The sequence below is a fragment of the Melozone crissalis genome, unplaced genomic scaffold, assembly GCF_028551555.1.
Source record: "Melozone crissalis strain CALT ecotype California unplaced genomic scaffold, PUWL_Pcris_2 ptg000018l_1, whole genome shotgun sequence".
Classification (NCBI taxonomy): Eukaryota; Metazoa; Chordata; class Aves; order Passeriformes; family Passerellidae; genus Melozone; species Melozone crissalis.
Genome location: NW_026535796.1, coordinates 24,844,059 through 24,864,706, shown reverse-complemented (window position 1 = coordinate 24,864,706; position 20,648 = coordinate 24,844,059). Strand labels below are relative to the sequence as shown.

General features: G+C 40.1%; 2 protein-coding genes across 2 annotated transcripts in view; one reads left to right on the top strand and one right to left on the bottom strand.

The window, feature by feature from the left end:
• GPR176 (G protein-coupled receptor 176) overlaps positions 1-303 on the bottom strand; it is a 33,463-nt gene extending 33,160 nt beyond the window's left edge. The window contains exon 1 of the mRNA XM_054275681.1: positions 152-303. The gene's annotated coding sequence lies outside the window, so the exon portion shown is untranslated. The remainder of the gene's footprint in view (positions 1-151) is intronic.
• A 4,291-nt stretch (positions 304-4,594) lies between these two features.
• The window catches only part of EIF2AK4 (eukaryotic translation initiation factor 2 alpha kinase 4), a 39,489-nt gene continuing 23,435 nt past the window's right edge, over positions 4,595-20,648 (top strand). The window contains exons 1-17 of the mRNA XM_054275227.1: positions 4,595-4,747; positions 6,394-6,509; positions 7,653-7,755; positions 10,333-10,506; positions 11,355-11,435; positions 11,874-12,022; positions 12,330-12,445; positions 13,124-13,281; positions 13,687-14,222; positions 14,614-14,723; positions 15,261-15,418; positions 15,761-16,173; positions 16,916-16,985; positions 18,091-18,174; positions 19,355-19,477; positions 19,923-20,027; positions 20,265-20,322. Of these exons, the coding sequence (XP_054131202.1) occupies positions 4,595-4,747; positions 6,394-6,509; positions 7,653-7,755; positions 10,333-10,506; positions 11,355-11,435; positions 11,874-12,022; positions 12,330-12,445; positions 13,124-13,281; positions 13,687-14,222; positions 14,614-14,723; positions 15,261-15,418; positions 15,761-16,173; positions 16,916-16,985; positions 18,091-18,174; positions 19,355-19,477; positions 19,923-20,027; positions 20,265-20,322 (2,707 nt within the window). The remainder of the gene's footprint in view (positions 4,748-6,393; positions 6,510-7,652; positions 7,756-10,332; positions 10,507-11,354; positions 11,436-11,873; positions 12,023-12,329; positions 12,446-13,123; positions 13,282-13,686; positions 14,223-14,613; positions 14,724-15,260; positions 15,419-15,760; positions 16,174-16,915; positions 16,986-18,090; positions 18,175-19,354; positions 19,478-19,922; positions 20,028-20,264; positions 20,323-20,648) is intronic.

The window sequence follows — 20,648 nt, the reverse complement described above, 5'->3', positions numbered from 1 at the left end:
CGCTCGCACGGCCACGGGCTCACTGCACAGCAAAACCGGCCTGCAAAACTGGGGAGACACCAACACTGTCCCCCCACTGCACTCTCGGCGTTGGCTCTGGCTTTGCTCACAGCTCTGAGAGAGGAAGAGCACGGCTTTCCCCGGGGCACACCTGCTCCCGCTCTCTCCTCTGCTCCTGCCCGCTCCGCCCGTGCGAGACACGGCTCCCTCCCGTCTCTGCTGGCTCTGCGCGGCGCCGGACGCCGCGGAGACCCTCGCACAGCGTCCAGAGAGGCCAGAGACTGCTCAGGGGCTGCCCCTGCGCTCCCGCTGTCCCTCGGGGGAAATGAGCTGGGCTTTGGATCGCAAGGCGGGGGGCGCTCGAGCGATCCTACGATCCCTGCGCGCCCCGGGCTCAGCGCGGCTGGCAGCGGCAGCCCTGCTCCTTCGTGCTCCCACATCCCGGCGCGGGCGCCGAGCCGCTGCGGCCCCGCACCGCCAAACCCTGCGGCCATCCCGAGCCGGGGGAAGCAGGAGCTGCTGGCCCGCCGCGCTCCCCAGGGCGGGCGCGCCGCCATCATGTAACGCGGCCGCGGCGCTCGGCGGCGCCGCCATTTCGCTCGGGGGCTGTGGGAGCGGGCGGGCGCCTTTTAAACCGGTGTTTTGAAACAGGTCCCTAATTCTGATGACAGACTGTCAAAACACGGTGCTGGGTTCTAGATAAGCATGTTACTTGTTAAAATAGATTTTTTTTTCTAAATGTATAATTTTCCAGAAAAGCTCTTAAGTAGTCGTAATAAGGGCATTGATTCTACAGATGATGTGTGTCCACATAGTGGATACATGTTTGCCTTCAATTTGGAGACTTGAGGCGGGGTGAGGGGGTTAGTGCTAGGCAAAAATTAGGCCAGAAAGGTTTTTTCAGCCACTGGCTGCCAGTCTGGAAGTGCCCCGGGAAGAGGAGCTATGCGTGTGCTGAGCCCCGGCAGAGCGAGGCTTCCTCAGGCACCCCAGGCCCATGAGATGTGTTCCAGTAGCATCCGCCCGGTCTCCTGCAATGTGAACTTCAGTGATCCAGGACAGAGCTAGCTGCTGTGCCATGGGTTCAAAGGCATTTGCTGACCACAGGGATAGGGGACTGCCATTGCCCCATCCCACCACAGATCCTGGAGGCTGTTGGCCAAGCCTCTGCTTGTACCTCCATGTTTGGGCCCAGCCATTCGCAGCCTCCTCTCATTCCTCTAGGAGTTCACTGTTCCAGCCACTTGTCTAGTAATTCACATCTCTGACTCACTTATTGTGGCCTCAGACTCACTCACCCTCCTACCTTTTCCTCTCACCCATAACTCATTCACTTTGTCCACCTAGTCCCTTCTTCCCCCACTTTCTAGGCAATAATCGCAGCTTTCACCATGCTTTCCCCTTACCTTTCCTTTTCTGAACAAGCTTCTTCCTCCTTTTTGCCTGCAGCATTCTTGTGGCCAATGTCTGTAACCAGAGTCTGACCTCAGTCCCTCATCTCCCAGTCACCTGCAAGCTGCTTTTCCTCACACAGCCATCCTTTTCTTCAGTTCCTCCATCGGTATGAAATGATGACCAAGGAGCAAGACAAGAGTTAATGCTTATTATCTACAGCCTACACTGTGTATCCTCTGCATTGTCTTTGCACAGATCTGCATAGCCAAGAAAGATTGAGCTGGCTAAAGCCAAGCTGGCCCTGTGGGCATAGGATGGTCTGGGTTTGAATTAGGAAATGAACAGAAGTAAATTGCACAACTGGAACTTTGAAGGACATCATGGCCAAAAAAGAAATCTTTGTCTGATTAAAAGTCATTTAAATATTAAAATGCTCATATCTGCATATGCTAATAAGCTTAATGAAGTACATGCTACCACATAAATTACTGTATTACTCAACGCTCTGCTTAGACCATGCTATAGGTAATGTAGGAGGGGATCAGATTGCACAGTATGTAAGGAGGGCAGACCTGTTAGGACTGCACAGTATGTAAGGAGAAAGACCCTTAAAGACCTCAGAGACAGTTCTCAGGCTACTGTCCTCTCCCTCCATCCAAGTGGAGATGCTGTCTTGATAAGCGGGTACCTGCTATTATTATTATTATTATTATTATTATTATTACCCAAGTTAACACAATGTTATCATTAGAACTCTATCATAGCTTGTGCATTTATTCAGACTATTTCTGTTGCTTCAATAAATCACATTATTTGTAAATCTGTGCTCATGGAAGTTCCCATTGAACACGACCATGTCATGCCAATTTGGTTATAATCAGAATAAGCCCAGCTGCATGCAGCCCCTCTGATCTCTGAAGACTGGCTGGAATGCAAGACATTTTATTTTCTGCCAAATTTCTTACTCTTACTACTCAGAACCTTTTCTCTCCCTCCTGCACTTCATAGGAAGATTAACTTCCCATCACCATGCACATGGGGAAGTGAAAGCACATTCTCACAAATCACTTAAATTTTATTTGCTAGAATTCAACTTAAATGTTGTTGTGGGAGAGAATTTTAAATTTTGCCTTAAATCTTGGAAGGGAAGCTTGTGTCCAGATGCAGTCTGGCACATGTTTGAGGCAGGTGTATTCCATTGTATTCCAGTAAATCTGTGCTGAGCACGTGAAGACTCCCTGCAGTAATGTAATTTGGTTCAGTTCATGCAGGTTTTCAGAAGGTTAGCTAGCAAAGCCACAGCACTGAAAAAGGTTGTCTCTTCCTCATCAAATTTTCACACTCCTGCTGGAGTACAAGACTTTTAAAAACAAATTCTTAGAATGTTTTTATGATTATGTTATTTTACTCTAGCTTTCTTCTTAGAAACAATGAATCATTATAGAAGTAATTAACGGAAAAATTAGTTTGAGGTAGACATCTGGTCTAGAGCACTTCATCTTAACTGGCTAAAATTTTGCCAAGTCACAAAATAGGGGAAAGTCAGGCAGCTTGAAAAGGCATATTGTTATCTGGCCCACCCACTGCTATACAGTGTAACAGGGGAGAAATTTCCCATGTGATGGGCTGTGTTCCCCACACCACATGCTTGGGAAGTACAAACCCATCATTGCCGTTAAAGGAAATTTTGCTGACATTTCTTAATTACTTACTGCATCACCAAGGCATTCTTGCTGTGTATTTGTGTGGAAGAGAAGATGAATCTGTGGCCTGGACACTTTTATTTCCAGTCTTTAACGCAGGGAAACTTTTTATTTATTATATACAGATTGGTAATGAGCATACCCAATTGTACCAGAGAGGAAACTCTAGTGATCAGTTACAGTGCCCCAGGTTACAGATGACTGAGCAAAAGGATGTCTCTGTTGGTGCTAGATAAACACTAAACAGCTTTGGTCTGTTTCCAGACCACTTCCCACCAAAAAGCAGATGATATAGAAAGACCCTGCCACTAAGGACACATTCCAGGAATGATGAGGAACAAAGACCAGCATCACAACAGTGATACAATTTAACAGTTTGATACTAACGACACTATTTAAGTGCAACTGAATGATAAAGTATGCGTGGGACAAACTTTCAATTTCAGAGGTACAAATTGACGGCTATAGAAACCAATCATTAGTGTGAATGAGTGGTTTCTTTATAACAAAAAGTCTGTACCCAGAGGTCAGGGAATAAAGTCAAAGTCACCAAAACTACATTCCTATATCTGGGTGCGTGGTAGCAACCTGTTTTGGTTGTTTTTTTTTTTTTTTTTTTTTTTTTTTTTTTTTTTTTCCTGGGGATTACTCACTTAATAGATAAGCTTGTATGTATGAATTTATTTGGGGTTTCTTTGTGAAGATCCCAAAACTTTAAAGACTCCCGCTTGTGGCAGGCCTTTTCAGTAGTTACCGTGTGAAGTGACCGAAGGAAAGCACATTTTCTTCTCTGGTTGTCACTGCTCCCCTGACAGCCCCCAGCTGCCTCTCTCTGGCAGGTCCCACCAAGGACACCCGGCCTCCCTGTTTTGTTTGCAGTTCAACCAAAGACTGTTCGCCCTCCACCTGCTATTACTCACTACAACAGCTGTCAGTGGGAGCCTTTCTACAGTTTTCACGGGAACTTGCATCCTGCCCCAGCTCTACATGAAATCTATACTGAAATTCGTGGTTATTTTTTCCCTTTTATGAGTCTTTCTCAAAAGAGTCATAACAAAGAGTTCAAAAAAAATCTACACGGTATCCAACTGTCTTTGCTGTGTATCTCTGTAATGCAGATATACCTGGAGGCATATCCTATGGAAGCTCATTAGAAGACGTTCTTCACCCAGAGGGCGGTTGGTCTGGAACAGGTTCCCAGGCAAGTGGCAGTGGCACCGTCTCCCAGAGTTTGGACAGTGCTCTTAGTCACACTGTTTCGTGTAGGGAGTCCCGTGAGGAGCAGGGCGTTGCACTCGGAGATCCTTATGGTTCCGTTCCACCTCGGCACCGGACGAAGCACCGGGCCCCACGCGGCGTCGGCGGCCGCGGCCCCCGGCTCCTCCTCCTCGTGCCGCCGCGGCGGAGGCGGTGCCGGGCCGCGCTCCGGCTCCGGTCCCAGGGCAGCAGCGCGGGCCCCGCCATGGCCGCTGCGCGCCCCCGCCGGCAGCGCTGACATGGCCCGGGCCAGCGGCGGGCGGCAGCTGCCGGCGGAGCTTGCTGCGGAGCCGCCGGAGAGTTACCAGCTGCGGCAGGAGAACGAGCTCCAGGTGCTGGAGTCCATTTACGGGCAGGACTTCCAGGACCTGCGGCAGAGCCAGGCCTGGAAGGTAGCGAGCGGGGTCCGCGCACAGCGCGCCGGGCGCGGGGCGGAGGTGCAGTGGGCCGGGCCGGGCCGGGCCGGTGCGGTGCGGGTTCGGTGCGGAGCGCGGCCGGCCGGCGGTGGGGGCGCGGCCGGCGCTGCCTCGCCGGGGCCGCTCCGTGTCTTCCTCGCCTGACGTGTCGCGGCTCTCGCTGCCTGCCCGTGGTCCTTCCCTCAGCCCTGCAACCGGCCACCTTTGCGATGGATTCTCGAGATAAAAGCGCTAGCTCTGTAATCAGTGCTGTGCTCATAAATTGCATTTAAAGTAATTATCAGGCTTTTAAATAATGCCTCAATTCATTCCTTAATCTACTAATTACATACCTGCTCAGTTAATTAATCTCATCGGTATACCTGGCAATGTTTACATAGTTATTATATGCTGTGGTTTTGTCACAGTGCGCCTATTTGCATGATAATAGTTTTGCTTTCATTTTTATAGGTGTGGGGTTTTTTTAATTACAGCTAGTTAATGCTCAGGCCTGGTCCTCATGACTCTGTTCCATTTGTCTTTCGTGTCCCTATCAAATTGATATTTCCTTTCCAGCTGTGTCCATGATACTGCTTTCCCGTATTGGGAGATAATGGTCACTGTTCTGTTCCACAGGTTCACTTTTACTGTTGTTTCTTTTTGCATTATTTTGTCTTGAATGTCTGCTATATATCCCCTGCTTTCTTTTGTGCTAGAGGCTTGAACTTAAATTTTTTGCAGCAACTTGTGACTTCTCTTCTTATGAAGATTGATGAGAACATTGTCAGTAATTTGCTGGGTCTCCAGAAGTGTTCACTCTGTATTGAAGGTCATACCTGATATCCTCTTCCTGTGATATGTTCTCCTCCTTGCTAGAAAAGCAAAGGGGATAGTTACCATCTGTTGCTGTATTTGTTATTCCATGTGGTCTTACTTCCCTCCCTGTTTTTCATGTACTAAGGGCTAGGTTGTTTTGTTGTTGTTTTTTGTTGTTTGTTTTTAAACCTAATTGAAAAGAAAAAGTTGGGAATACTTATATGGCGTATTTTACTTTATTCTGATTTTGAGTGGGTGATTTGAACAAGGTAGGGATGGGGAAGGCAATGCTTGTTAAAATTCTGGTTTATGGCAAAACACTAAGAACAATTACAGAAAAAAAATACTGTCCATTGGTTTGGCCATGTAAGGTGTATATTGGTAAGGTCTGCTGCCATGTTGGAAAAGAAAATAATGCCTGAGTTAGTAATCTAAACACTAAAGAAAAATGCTGTCCTTACAATGAATGCTTTAATTTGTGATATAAATAACCTGTGTTAAGTTTATTTATTTTTTTTCTACTGCTGTCTTACAGTAAGCAGAACAAAAGTTTTATTGTAGAACCTCATTTTTGCTCAGTCTGAATCATCTTTCTAATGACTATAACTACACTTGTCTGAAGAAATTGTAAAAATATACTGGATAAACCATGATAGTCAGTGGACCTGTTCACTCCTACTGAGTAATGTCAACACATTAATGTATTTTTTTCATGGTTTGGATGGTCTAAGCTGTATTCTACTATAATATAGATTGAGAGTTGTGTGTTTTCATTAAAGCAAAACCAAGTAAAGCTTTTCAATCAGAAGTTTTGGTTTGTGTTTTAGGTACGACAACCTCCTGAAATTAATTTAGTTCTGCGTCCTCAGGGATTGACCGGTGCTAATGAAGTGTATGCCAAAGTTGACCTGTGGGTCAAGTGTCCTCATACTTACCCTGATACGTAAGTGAACATTAAATTATAACCTTTTTCTCTGCTTTCTGTAGCAAAGTGTAAGTTGAAAAGACATGTAGGTTCATGTGAATAAAACTTACTCTTGCTTTCTGCATGTCAGTATTTATTAAGCCTGGGGTATTTTATAATATGCAACTCTAAACTTTGGCACCTGAATTGGATTTAGTCTTTTGTGCAATGGAGAATGATAGGGATGAATTTGTCAGTGCAGAACTGCAGCCCCAGGTTGTAGCTTGGAGATACATAACCACAGGTGTACCTGCCCCCGTCTAGTGCCCTTGTTAAACTCCTTGAACTCCCGACTCTTTCACCTGAGACAGACTGACTCTCCTTTCTGTTTAAAGCCATCTGTTGTTCTGTTTTCTGTTGGATTAGCTTTTGGAAGAGTTCTCCGTAGAGACTATAGAAGGAGTTGCAGGTGAGGAGCCTGCCCCACCATTTTGTATTGGCAAGTGATTCCGGGCTAAGTGTTGCCCTGTTTTGTTCAGTCCTTGTACCACTGATGGTACAAAACATAACTCCCTTCAGTCCATCCCTTTGTGCTGTGGCATGAGTGCTGTAGAAGGGAAATGCTATTCCTTATTAAGTGACAGCTGAGTTGTACCCTGTAACAAGGATGTAACAGCTACTCTTTTTTGTTTGTTTGTTTTAGTTTAAAATAACACATCTACAGGCATTTTGCTTGTTTATTTTAAATATTTTTAAAATATAGCTGATATTCATTTCTTGCGTTTGTTTCTTAGAGTTTGTGTTACCTGTATAGTGGTGATACATAAATTGTAAACATCTAAATGTTATGTTAGTAATGTTTTAAATGGCTTGTTCAGAAAGTTAGTGGTTAAGAACTGAATTACTAGAGTGTGCAGGGTTTCTTGGTAGTTCTGCTCTTAAGTGTTACTAAGAGGTAATCTGCAACCGGAAAATTTGATGATAGGGAATATAATACAGTATTTCTGACTTTATCTTGTACATGTAATATTTATATTCTGCTTATTTGAGCATTGACTATAATTGCCAAATGACTTTTAACTCCATTCCTTTTCCCTCACACAGTTTTTATCAACAATCTGTTGCTTTTTACACTCAGCTTTTCTAATGAGGACTTTTTTATGTTTTGTTGCTGTCTCACAGAGTTCCTGAAATACAGCTAAAAAATTCAAAAGGCTTGTCAAATGAGAAAATAAATGAACTAAAATCCAGGCTAACTGAATTAGCAAAACAGTGCTGTGGAGAGGTAAGAGCTTTTCACTTCCTTGAGAAATACACTCTGAACCTAAATAGTTCTAAATTATATGGTATAATATTGTGGAATACATCCACATTGGAAGTGTAAGTTGCATTGCTTTTAGGGAAGGAGGGACTGTCTTTCTTAGGAATGTTTCTAATTAATGAACGTTCAGACTATGGATGCTCTCAAAATCCATGTATAAATACTGCAAGCTTTATTCCTGGTTTAAAGGTTCACGTTACTAGGTTTAAAGGTTCTGAGTTATTTGGCAATATGAAGAGCAATATTGACTGTAAAACTAAGAGCTTTCTGCACTTTTCAGATTGATTTGAACATCATAAGAGGCCCTATCTGTTTAAGCAAACAGTGGTTACCTGGGGAGTTTTTCCATGTGATCTTGTTCACCTAATGCTGAACTGGAGGGCAAGAGGCCTTTGTTCCAATACCAGCTCAACAATTTTTAGTACAGTCACTCCATGCCACTGTCCCTTTTTTTTCTGTGTTTAGGAGTAGTGATACTTGAGTTTCCCTGGAACTGGGTAAAAAAGGAAAGATGGGGAAACATGGGAAGCTTAGACCTTTTATCTATTTTAAGGGATTTTATACATCCTTGGGTATGTTTAGTATTAGCAGTACCTTTCTGTTGTTGAGGGCTGAAATGATTCAAAGAATTACAAGCAAACAAAGAATTCTTGGTAAAAACAGGGGGTTGGGTGTGTTTCTTATCACTATTTGGAAATGTTGCAGGTGAACACATTTCAGTAGCTCCGTTTGTCTTTCTAAAAGTGAGTATTACACAGCTGTGGACATTATAATAGGCTGAAGTGGGGTAATATTTTGCTTTCAGTTTCCCAAGCCTGTCAACTTTACAGGTTTAGCAGGAGCTATCTGTCATTCACTCCTGCCATATCAAGCCTTTTTTCCATTTGAATACCATACTTGTATTTTGATTGCCAGTGTTGGCTGCAGAACTGTCACAATAATTGTTTTAGCTAGATACGTTCTGTTCAGTAACCAAGAATTTCCTCAGATTTTTCAGTATCTTTGGAAGTTAGCAGCTTAATAAAGTATTCTGGAATTTAGAGCAGGGGTTTGTTATTTGCTGTTTGTTTTTTCCTAATGACAGTGCTCTGGACAATTCATAGGGGGTACAAGGGTTAAATTCTCTAAGTAACCACAAAACCATGCAATATATACTGGGTCTGCTCACAAGTGACCACAAGAATTATTAGCCTGTAGGGCTTCCAAGTCCCAGTTTGATTTCTGATCTCATTGAAAGGACCTAAATATGTCATACATTTTCCTAATGTTGATTTTCCAAAAAAGAGTCATGCAGCACATCCAGCAAAGCGTAGATGTGGTTGTGAGTTACATGTATGGTACATATTTTGTATGAATGGCTTATGCAGTGCTATCCTGAATTACTTTATCTGCAGAAAAAAGGGAGATAACTTTTCTCTATACCTTGACAGGTATTCCTTATTAAATTGAATTCTGTGATACAGAAAGTTTGACAATACTTCAACCTCCTATTGAAACTGAAGAGCAAACTATCAGTGTTTTTTTTAATTATTGAATTTTCTCTTGTTTTTGATGGGTTTTTTAATATATATGTGCATGCAATGATTGCCTTGCCTTCTGAATAGTAACTTGGGAAAGATAATCTAGTTGCACGTGTCAGATTTGTGCATATTGTGCTGTTCTTTCTATTTTGAATTGCCTCCTGGCTTCATTCTTACTTTCAAGCAGGGGATTCAATGTTTGAGAATCTTCTAAATGTCACCCTGTTACAGGCAGATAGGCCAAACTAAATTGTACTATCTCCCATCTGTATGTGCAAATCTTGCTCAGTGGTGCTGCTGACTGCACCTTTGTCCTGTACTGTTCTTTAATTTTAGAGCTAAAGTGGTCTCTTAGCACTGTGGAGTGCTTGAACTCATAACAGGATGCTACTAGACTGCTGAAAGCTTAAGCCCTGACAGGTCAATAGGTCATCAATAGTTCAAGTAAACAGTGACTGAAAATTGATTCCAACCTGGCAAGCCATGTAGCAGAGTTTTCAGTGCAGTTCTTATTTTAGTGGTTGTAGCTATATGAATATGGAGCACTTTATGTGACTTTACACTTCTAAAGGGGAGACTGCTTTGCAGAGGAAGGGCTGGATTTGTGGTTAGCAGTGAAATAATAACTATTTCATAGCAGTAGGTACAGCAACAGATAAGTGCAAAGGATTTATTCTGTTGTAGCTCATATATCATAAACCCGTATCTGTGGGAATAGAAAAATTATGCCTAGAAGAAGATGAGAAAATTATTTTTAAATTTCACTTTTCTGTTAGAAAAATAAGATGGCTTAGGTTGTCTGTTTTTCAGTATTTTTTGCTATCTTTGCTACTGTGGTCAGGGATTTTTCCTGTTACAATTTATTAATAAATAGTTCTGACAAAAAATACTGAAATATGATAAATTCTCCCTGATAAATAACAAAACTGACAGCCATGCTTCTGCTGTGTTGCTTTTTGGGGTGGGTAGCATTTGGCTGTCATTTGACTCTGCATTTCATTTGTACCGTTTTTTCTTTCAGGTCATGATATTTGAACTTGCTGACCATGTACAGTCATTTCTCAGTGAGTATAATAAACCACCTTCCAAGTCTTTTCATGAAGAAATGCTAAAAAATCATCAGAAAGAACAGGAAAGATTGGCTCAGGAGGAATTGCGTAAGGCACAAGAAGTTAAGAGAAGAGAGGAGCAGGAGGTAAGAGAAATCAATGTATGAATAACCATATATTCTTAAAATAACATAATTGTGATTTTAAAATCACTCTGCATAATGGGGAGTTTTAGTGAATTATTAACTTGTCAAACCTGCCAGGATGAGTTGATCAATGTGTGTTATATGAACTATCTGCTGCTGTAATTGTAATGTTTTAATGATGTGGTTTTAACACAGGGAAGTATTTGTGCCTGAAACAAACCTAAATGTTGATTCTTGATCCTGTGAAAATCCCTTATCAAGAGGACCTTATACAAAAGCTTAAGCAAAGGTGCATATTAAGTGCATTCCATTGTAAACTAGGAAGTGTTAGCCAGGCAGACAGGTGTTCATACCTTCTTTCACTACTAGGGTGACTGGAACATTCACTGTGAGAGGCATCTCTAGAGAGCACCAAATTTAACCCAAAGAGATGTCAGACCACTAATATCCTTCAGTAGAAATGAGGGGATTCATCCAAGTCTCACAGGGGCTAGTAGTGTGAAGTCTCCACTCTGTGGGGAATATGGATAGAATAGCTCCAGTTTTTAAAAGATCACTTGGATTTATCTCCCTGTCTTTTTTTTCATGTGCATGAAACTTTATTGTTGGGTCTGGCAGTAGAAGTAATTTACAATTCCATTTTCCTGTATTGTACAATTGATACTATTAACTTCCTCAGGAGAGCTAATTTTACTTCTGTTTTTTTATTCTTGTGACATCTTCTAAGTCCTCTTTCAACACTTCCAAAAAATCAGCATTGTAACTTCTTTACTTTTAAATCAGGGTAAGATTTTAGCAGTTGCATTGCATGTACTGTTGCATTTCTAACAACTGAAATTTTATTTCAGCAACGTGAAATCCTTAACGAGATTCAGAGAAGGGAGGAAGAGAAAAGGGAAGAAAGAAAAAAGAAGGAGATTGCTAGACAGGTATTCTTTGTAAGCAGATGTGCAAACAAACATTGCAGTAAGTTGTTCCCAGTACTGTAACAGTACTTGTAGAAAGTACTTGGACATCTTTGTTTATTCAGGGCTTCTAGTAGATCTAAATTAAAATAGGTTCTTGATTATTTCTGGGGTTTATTTCTGGAATATACTAGCATCTTGAATGTACCAAGGTGGATGTTTTCAAACAGACAGAAAAAAGCTGGTATTTAATGTTTCCAGTTTCTTTGCATTCTTGCCATGGACAGTGCTGAAGTGTCCTTTCTGAAATCTCAGCACTTTTTCTTTGGCCTCATGTGTACATTCATTATGAAAACATATTTCTTCTATGATCTGCATGACTTCATAGAGTAATAACTAAGTACTTGCATATTTTGGTGATAGGAGTGGCTCCACTTATTTGGTGTTTTTCCTGATTTATAGGAACGTTTGGAAATAGCTGCTCTGAGAAATCAAGAAGATTCTCACAGGAGAGATACTGCAGGACCTAGAGCTGCTTCACGTTTCAATGGGAGCTGTTTGGAACATGGGGTGAATAATAAACACCGACCAAATTCAGCTGGACGTTCCAAGTACGTCAGTTTGCATGTGGATTTTTTAGATTTATTTACTTATTTGTTGCTTTTTGGGTTTTTTGTTTTAGTTGCAAAGATTAGATTACAAAGTGAAATCTGAAGGCAATAATGTGCCATGATGTTGACGTGTTCATTTTGGTCTCTTCCCTGCCACTTCCCCCCCCCACCTTCATTTGTCATGGTTTAACTAAGCTACGTGCTGTGGATAACTTGGTACATTTCCAAGTGTTAATGTTTTTATTCAACTCCTGACTTTAAATATACTATCTTTGAGTTGGAGAAAAATGTTCTCTCTACATTGCAGACGAGAACGCCAGTTTTCTGTTAGTAATAATGAAGAGTCCCCTGGAAATCATGAAGTTCTGAACTTCAGCACAAGTGGTGCTGGACAGCTTACTGTCCATAAAGGAAAATGTTTAGGTAAGCAAAATTACAATTGCAGCTTGAAATGCTGGGATTTGGTATGCTTTCAGTAACATGTGAAACCACTGATAAGCACAGTGGTTTCCATTTCCACAGTGGTGGAAATGGATACTTTCCTTCCATTGTGCTGATAGCAATGGCATAAAACCAGCAGGTTTAGCAAAAACATTAATACAAGACGTGACAGAAGGTTGAGTTGGAAGACCTCCACGGAGTGCCCACATGGACAGACCATCAGATGTTTTCATTGTTTGTTTTCAACATAGCACTTCCTCAGTGGATGGATTAACAGTCTGAAAGTCTCTTGAGAATGGAAAATTTTATTATTTTGCAGTTTGAGGATGAACAATTGCGTTACTCTGTGTAGAACTTGGCATTTGCTAAGCAGGAAAGTTGTTCGTTTATTAAAACTTGAAATTCTTGAAAATGTGCAGCAGTTTTTTGTCAACATGTGATTGCTTTCATTTGAGTGCTGTTACCTAGCATTCAGTCTCATCAAGCTTGATATATTCCATACTTACTAGATAGATACATGTCTTGTCTAGTTGTAAGTAGGTTTATGTTTCTGACTTTAGAAAACAGGCTTATTGGTATTTATTTAGCATTTGCAGGAGCTTTTGTCAAATCCTTAGAAACAAAAGAAGCCATGTTCCTCTTCTCTCCCTTTGTGTATAGGCAGAGATGAACAGCTTGGTAAATCTGTCTACAATGCCTTGGAAATTCACAGTGGAGACTTTGTTCTAATATATGAGTGGGTTCTGCACTGGGAAAAAAAGATGGGAAAGTTTCTTACAACTCATGAAATAGAAAAGATTGAGAAGTCTAAGAAACAGGTAATACCTATATTTTGCATTTGGCTTAATAAAGATTAGGTGAGGTTCAGTGCTTTTCTTTAGGCTGCTAGTTTATATTAAGCTTAAGAGGGTAGTAATGAACTTGAAAATGCTAGTATCTAAGCATGAAAGAAAATTAATGTGTTGGGTTATTCAGGAGTTCCTTTACAATATAAAGCATGTTTTCAAGTATGCATAAACAAAATATTGAAATTCTGCAGAAACAACGAATCAAGCTTATCTGTTAAAATCAAAGCTGTACTTTCTCCAGTGCACAATACTTCCTTCTCAGAGAAGTATGAGGATGTCATATATTTTATAAGTATTTTGTTTGTATTCCATATTTTATTAGTAATGTGTCCCAAGATATGACAAAATCCATGTTATGTTGTGTTTCTCTACCAGCTTCAGGGAGCAGAAACAGAGTTCAACTCGCTGGCTAAGCTAAGTCACCCAAACATAGTACATTACAAATGTATGAGCCTCCAAGAACGGGACAACTCAATTGTGGTGGATATTTTAGTGGAGCACATAAGTGGTTGTAGCCTTTCTACATACTTGGACAAAGAGACTCCAGTTCCAGTTGAGCAGTTGCGCCATTATGTGATCCAGATCTTGTCAGCTCTCGACTACTTGCACAGTAATTCAGTAGTGCACAAGGTCCTTTGTGCTTCCAGCGTCCTGGTAGATGCTGAAGGAAACATCAAGGTCACAGACTACAGCATTTCCAAGCGCTTAGCTGACGTCTGCAAAGCTGATGTTTTTGAGCAAACCAAGGTTCGATTTAGTGAGGATGGTCTTCCCTACAAACCTGGAAAAAAAGGAGATGTGTGGCGTCTGGGCTTGCTTCTGCTGTCGCTCAGCCAGGGCCAAGCAACCAAGGAATTCCCAGTTGCTGTGCCTACCAATTTACCTGCTGACTTTCAAGACTTTCTAGAAAAGTATGTTTGTCACATTCCTGTACCTTTTTGTCTTTGGTTTTTGGGGGTTTTTTTGGTTGGTTGGTTGGTTTTTTTGTTTGTTTGAATTTTTTTAAGATTTTAAGAGTGTTTTAAAGAATAGCTATGTCTTCCTGTGTTTCTAGTTGTAGTTTTTATAGAAGAGGTTGATCTCATGGCTCAGGCTGCTAATCTGGGATTTGGGAGAGCAGGTTTGGTGCTCTTTTTCTCTGCTCTGCCACCAACTGTATATCACTGTGATAAGCCATTTAGTCTGTCTACTTGCTTCTGATTCTCACCTAAATGAAGGAGGTAATAATTTCTTAGATATAATAAGAACTCTTCTAATATTTATGTCAAACATGAAATAGTTCTCTCTGTGGTTTGCTAACAGGTGTGTTTGCTTGGAAGACAAAGAAAGATGGACTCCTCAGCAGCTGCTACAACACAGTTTTCTAAACATTCCACGATTAAAAATACCTGTAGCTGAAGAAAATCTAGATGGTAAGGAACTTGGTATTTTCTGTGTTTTGCTAAGTAAGTGAACTGCATGCCTACAGTAAGAAAAATTGACCTGTGCTACAGCTTCACAAGACTGCACAAGTGTGTTACATTAACTAACTTAAAAGAGAGTGTAATCTTCAACTTCTCTGTGCAAGACTGGCTGGGGTGGACTGACTACTGTTCTTTCTTCTGTAGAAGCAGCTCATGCTTTAAAGAAACCCGTAAAGTCATCCACCTCCTTCATGGTGTAAATACAGATTTAACTTTGTCCTTGTGAGATGGTGTTCCTATGAGACTTTTCCTTCTTAAGTTCTTGTTAAAATCATTCCATTGTCCAGCATAATTCATGTTAGTAATTAAAAACAGTATTAAGACTAACACTTGCACTAGAGCTTTACACAGCAGAGCACTTCTGTATTTTAGGGTCTAGTTGCACTTGAAATTATTTACGTTTAGCCTCCTCCTTGCTCCTTATTTGACAGTCCCTAGCACCTTACTCCCATATTGCCAGTGACGGTAACTTTGTCTTCATTCCAGATTCAGGAGGTATAGATTGCGTGGAGACAGTTGTACCCAGCAGTCAGATATCCAGTGCTTCATTCTTCACAGAAACACAGAGACAATTTTCACGATACTACAATGAGTTTGAAGAGCTAAAATTACTTGGTAAAGGGGCTTTTGGAGCAGTCATCAAGGTATGGTATAAAAATGGTTTCCTCTGTGGAAACCTTTGTAAGGATATGTTTGTTTTCTCTGAAGCAGAAAAATATATTCAATGTTTGTATGCTTTTATTTACTGTCTGCTGGTGCTGTGCCTGTGTTGAGGTTTTTATCTGGAATTGAATAGTATGAAAAGTTGTGAGAGGTTGCTGGGAGATTGGGGAGAAGCCTGTCAGTATCAGGAACCTTGCATTTGAGTTGTAGTCATTTTCCAGGTGAAAGGAAGACTTCCTGTTTTGTGAAAAAAATTATTCTTCTGGCTCTGCTTGGTAAGGTATTTGTAAGCATTTGATTTTAGATTAATTTGAATTTTTCAGGTGAGAAATAAGCTTGATGGTTGCTATTATGCTGTGAAACGTATTCGCATAAACCCCACCAGCAAGCAGTTCCGGAGGATTAAGGGGGAAGTGACGTTGCTTTCCCGCTTGAACCATGAGAATATTGTGAGATATTACAATGCTTGGATAGAAAAACATGAAAGTCCTATTCCCACTGTGTCAACATCTGGAACGACTGATGAAAGGAGAGTGCCCCCCAAAGCTGGTCTCTTCATCCTTTCCACTGAGGAGACAAATGATGTGGAAACTAATGTTCCCCCTCCATGTTTGACCAGTTCAGTTGAGTGGAGCACTTCGTGTGAAAGATCCTCCAGCAACAAATTCAGTGGAGCTGATCAGGAGTCCAGCGACGACGACGATGATGGTGATGGCGTGTTCTCCCATTCAATTTTGTAAGTAGGCTTCAGTACTGGCACTATAGGGAGCGTGAGCAGAGTTAGTTTCTCCAAGTTTGTGTCTTACCATTCTCATTTCTTTTGTTAGAAGTAGTTCACTGCATTTTTATTCTGTCCCCTTGTTCAAAACCAGTGTATGTGCCAGCAGTCACATAGCCAGGAAGAGGAAATTTTCTAGCTAAGGATTGTCAATCTATGTGGAAATTTTTTTGATGTACGCTTCTTGAAACTGCTTATTTGTGCCAGAATGCATGACTGCTTACCTTATGTTTGACTGCCTTTTCCAGCCTTGAGAATAAACTTTTTAAATAAAGAATAACAGAAATATTACAAATCTTGAAAAATATCAAATTTGCCTTTTTTTGTTTTGGTTTTTATTAGTGTATTCCATACCTTCCTCTGTGTATGGCTCAGTTGTCTCACTCAGTGATTTTTTTTGTATAAGCAATTAAATACATTTATCTCAGTTCTGTTTACTGGATATAGCAATTAAATTTTACTGATGGCAAATGTATACCTTCCCTTTTAGAACTGGACTGTCAAAGGAAGTGTTTCTTTGCAAGCAGGATGGTTTTCTGGGTATTGTTTTGTTTTGCTTTTTTGTTCAAAGTCTATAGAAAGTCTTCAGCAGAAGCTTAGGTTTTTTTTATTCCCCAAAATAATTTCCAAATTCTTTAGTAAATATTACTTGGTATGCAGAACTTTTGAGATTTTTTTTTCTTTCTGTGTTTTTAAACAGGCCAACCACAGATTCTGAAAGCGAAATAATTTTTGAAAACGAAGATGAAAATAGTAAAGGTCATTCTCCAGTAAGTGTAAAGATAAAGTTAGTGAAAATGAAAATATAATAAAATAGTCTTTGACAAGTAAACAGGTCAGTTAAGAAGTTTTACTTCACTTCTGCTGTAATTGCAGAAACATAACCTTACCTGTTTGTTAGAGTAAATGTTGTGCCATTGTGAGCTGCATCCCATAGAAATCAGTCTGATGCAGCTAATCTGGATTCTGTTTCCTGAAGTGTTTATTGAACTAAATATGGGGTTTTTTTTAGTGATGACCCAGGTTGTTGCAAATTTTAACACTTCAGTGTGTTTATGATTTAACAGTTATGGATTACATGGTCTTACACCTCTCAAAGTTGAAATTCTGTTCTGCCTTTATATGATTTTAACCAATATATTTGCTCATATGCAGCTTTTTAGAGCAGACAAAATTAATTCTGCCAACAGTCTGAAAGAGAGGGGAAGTCAGTATAATGACTAAGGTTTTAGTTGATTTTAAGATTGTGTCACAGCACTTGCTGGTCATAGTGCACTGTGTCACTAGAAGGCACTGTGTCACACTCTTCTACAGCATTTACAGTATGTCACTGCCAACACTGATGATCTGTAACATGCTTTTATTTAAAGCTACATCTCCTTCCTCTTTCTGTTATAATGTACATTGGCAAGAAAAGGTTTTCAGTATATCATTTAATAATATGGCAGTGCATTCTTAATATATATGTATATGTATACACACCATAACAAAATTGTTGGTTGAGGGTGGGGATTGCATTGTTTGTCAAGCAAGCTTTCTATCTACTAGTTTCAAATCTTATCTTTCTCTTTTTTTTAATATGACACAGCTTGAGATTTAGGATTCATCTAGTTCTTCCAGAATTCTTTTCCTTCAGTGTCTAATAATGGCAAAATGCTATTCATTTTCACTTTGAGAATTGGCCACACCTGTTTTTCTTGTTTATTTAGATGCAATGGTATTACAAAATTTCACTCTATTATTTTGCTCTTTTTCAAACTATAGAAGCTGAGTTCTCATCAATGTATTCCAGCCTTAAAAAGACAGTAGTATGTAATAAAAAAGTCTGCACATCTTCCTGTAGCTGACTGTTCTGTTACTTTTGTTGTGATAAAGAATGAAGAAGGCAATGAAAAGAACAGCCATGGAGGAGAGGACAGGACACCAGTCGTTCAGACAGTGCATTATCTGTACATTCAGGTACAAATGTGCTCCTGTGTTCACATGAAAGGATACAGTTTATTTCAGCCTAGTTGCTGGTTTTCATGAGAAGTAATAAATGCAAACAAGTAAGTTCAGTGCTGTTTTTGCATTAGACTGGTTTTCCGAAGGCTTAGCTGTGCAGTGCACATGGTTTGTTGTGATTTCCAAGGCTCTATATTTGTGCCTGGAGAGAACAAAGTTTGGTAGTGCCATAGTGTGTAATGGGATAACTGGTGTTGCTCATGTACAACTAAAAGTTGGCAATTCCTGATCTAACCATAGAACAACCCAACCAACCAACCTTTGAGTCTGTGGATTTCAAAGCATTCTTTTGCCTTGTGCTTATTTGTTGAGAATATCCATCTCAATACCCAACACTCTAGCTGTTCCTCAGTTTGGTTTTTAATTGGTGTTGATTTCCAATGTGGAGTTGAAGTCTACCATGCTAAATTCCTGAGGGAAAGTTGTCTTTCACAGATGTGAAAGCTTCCTCATTCTCTTCAAAAGCACAGTATTGTGTATGCACTTTATTTTAATAGAAAGCAGTAATCTGTAAACTAATCTAACAGTTGGCACACAATTAAACTCCTGCAGAGTTGCAGCTTCGTGCTGTTCTACTGACACCTCCTTTGAGTTAGGAGTTAGTCAGCTTCTCCCAGAAACTATTTATAGCTATATATCATAGCTAACTACTCTGTGGTGATGTGCAATTTGTTATAATGCACTTAATGCTAGAGCTTGTCTGAAAGGAAGTTACAAGTAGATGGAATTAGTTTTTAATAAGCTTGTTTGTGTGCATTGTGTATATTCATAATAAAAGCAGTTAAGACACCAAGTACAGTAAAGCCAGACATTCTTTGTGGTTTGGCTTTATCACATACTATGGCTTGGCTGGTTTCACTTTGTTGTTAATGTTTATGTTAGAGAATATGCTATTCTGCAGGCTCATACCGTTGTGCCAGAAAATGAGGTAGGACCCAGAAGTGAATGCATGTTTGTAGCTAAAAGACAGCTCTCGGGAGAATTCCAAATAGCTGATTTTTAATTTTTTTTTGGTGATACTCTTTGCTCCTGAGCCCAGGCAGTAATATGTGTACAGGTACAAGTTTCTGATAGTGTCTTTTATTAATAAAACTCTTCTTTCTTCCCTTTGTCCCCTGTGAATGCACAACTGAAGATGGAATATTGTGAAAAAAGCACATTGAGGGACACTATTGACCAAGGGTTATATGAAGACACCAGTCGGCTTTGGAGGCTTTTCCGAGAAATTTTGGATGGGTTAGCTTACATCCATGAGAAGGTCTGTAAACAGGATAGTCATGGCCTGTACGAAATATCTGTGTTATGCCTCTTTCTCTCTGGGTTCTTCATCTTGGGGCATGCATTAGCAGCTTTCCTCTCTTTGCCCTTTCCATTATTAGTTGGTTCTTGGGGTTTATTATATTTTATCATGAACATGGATTTTATAATAAACCACTTCAGATTTTACCCATTAGTTATAAAAATCTGACCATCTTTTAAAAACATTCTGTTTGATATCTGGTAGCACTGAAAATTGTTTCTGGCTTCTGGGCTACAAATGATAGTCTGTCTTCAAGACTGATCTTTAGTGACTTAATGCAAAGTCTCCAACTGTATTAAAAGTATGTAATATGGTTTTCTAGTCCATTATAAGGACTTTTATTTTGAATAATGTTTATTCTTTAACACTCTGTTGGTCTTTTTTTATTCTCTTCCTGTAACAGGGAATGATCCACAGAGACTTGAAACCTGTGAACATTTTTTTAGATTCAGATGATCATGTGAAAATTGGTGATTTTGGTTTAGCTACAGATTATCCAGCAAATGCAGTAAGTACAGCTTAAAGTGAATGAAAAAACTCTTGAATTTGGTTTTTGAATTTGAAAAAAAACCCAAAAAAACATAAGTTAAATGACCACAATGTTTATATATGGAGAATGCTATAAATTTCTTTTAAATTTCTAAGGTTCTAGAATTAAACCATGCAGTGCCAACCTAAATGACAAGAGCAACCAACAGAAGTATTTCACATGTCATTTACAATATGTCTGTTTTGCTGGTTTCAGGTCGTCTCTAAACAAGAGGAAAATCTCTCAGATGGTTCTGCTGTTTCTGACCCATCAGGTTAGTTTACACTGCAACTTGTTATAAATTATTTTAAGCAAGCATTTATATTCTGTGGTCTTGTATAGGCTGTTAAAATTTCCATTTGTTCTTTGAAAATAAAATTTCTCTTTATTAAGAGATATGACCCAAGTTGGGTAGCTATATTATATCTGGCAGTTTTGCCTCTTATCAATTAAGAATCAATTAGCTTCCTCTGCTGGCCTTCTGCCTTAGACCAATGCTTTCCTCATGGTGAGGTATAGAGAGAGCCTGTATATCTGTTCCGTCTGCACTTGTGTTCTCTTGCCTATATAGGAAAATTTCAAGACTTCAGTGTCCTTGGT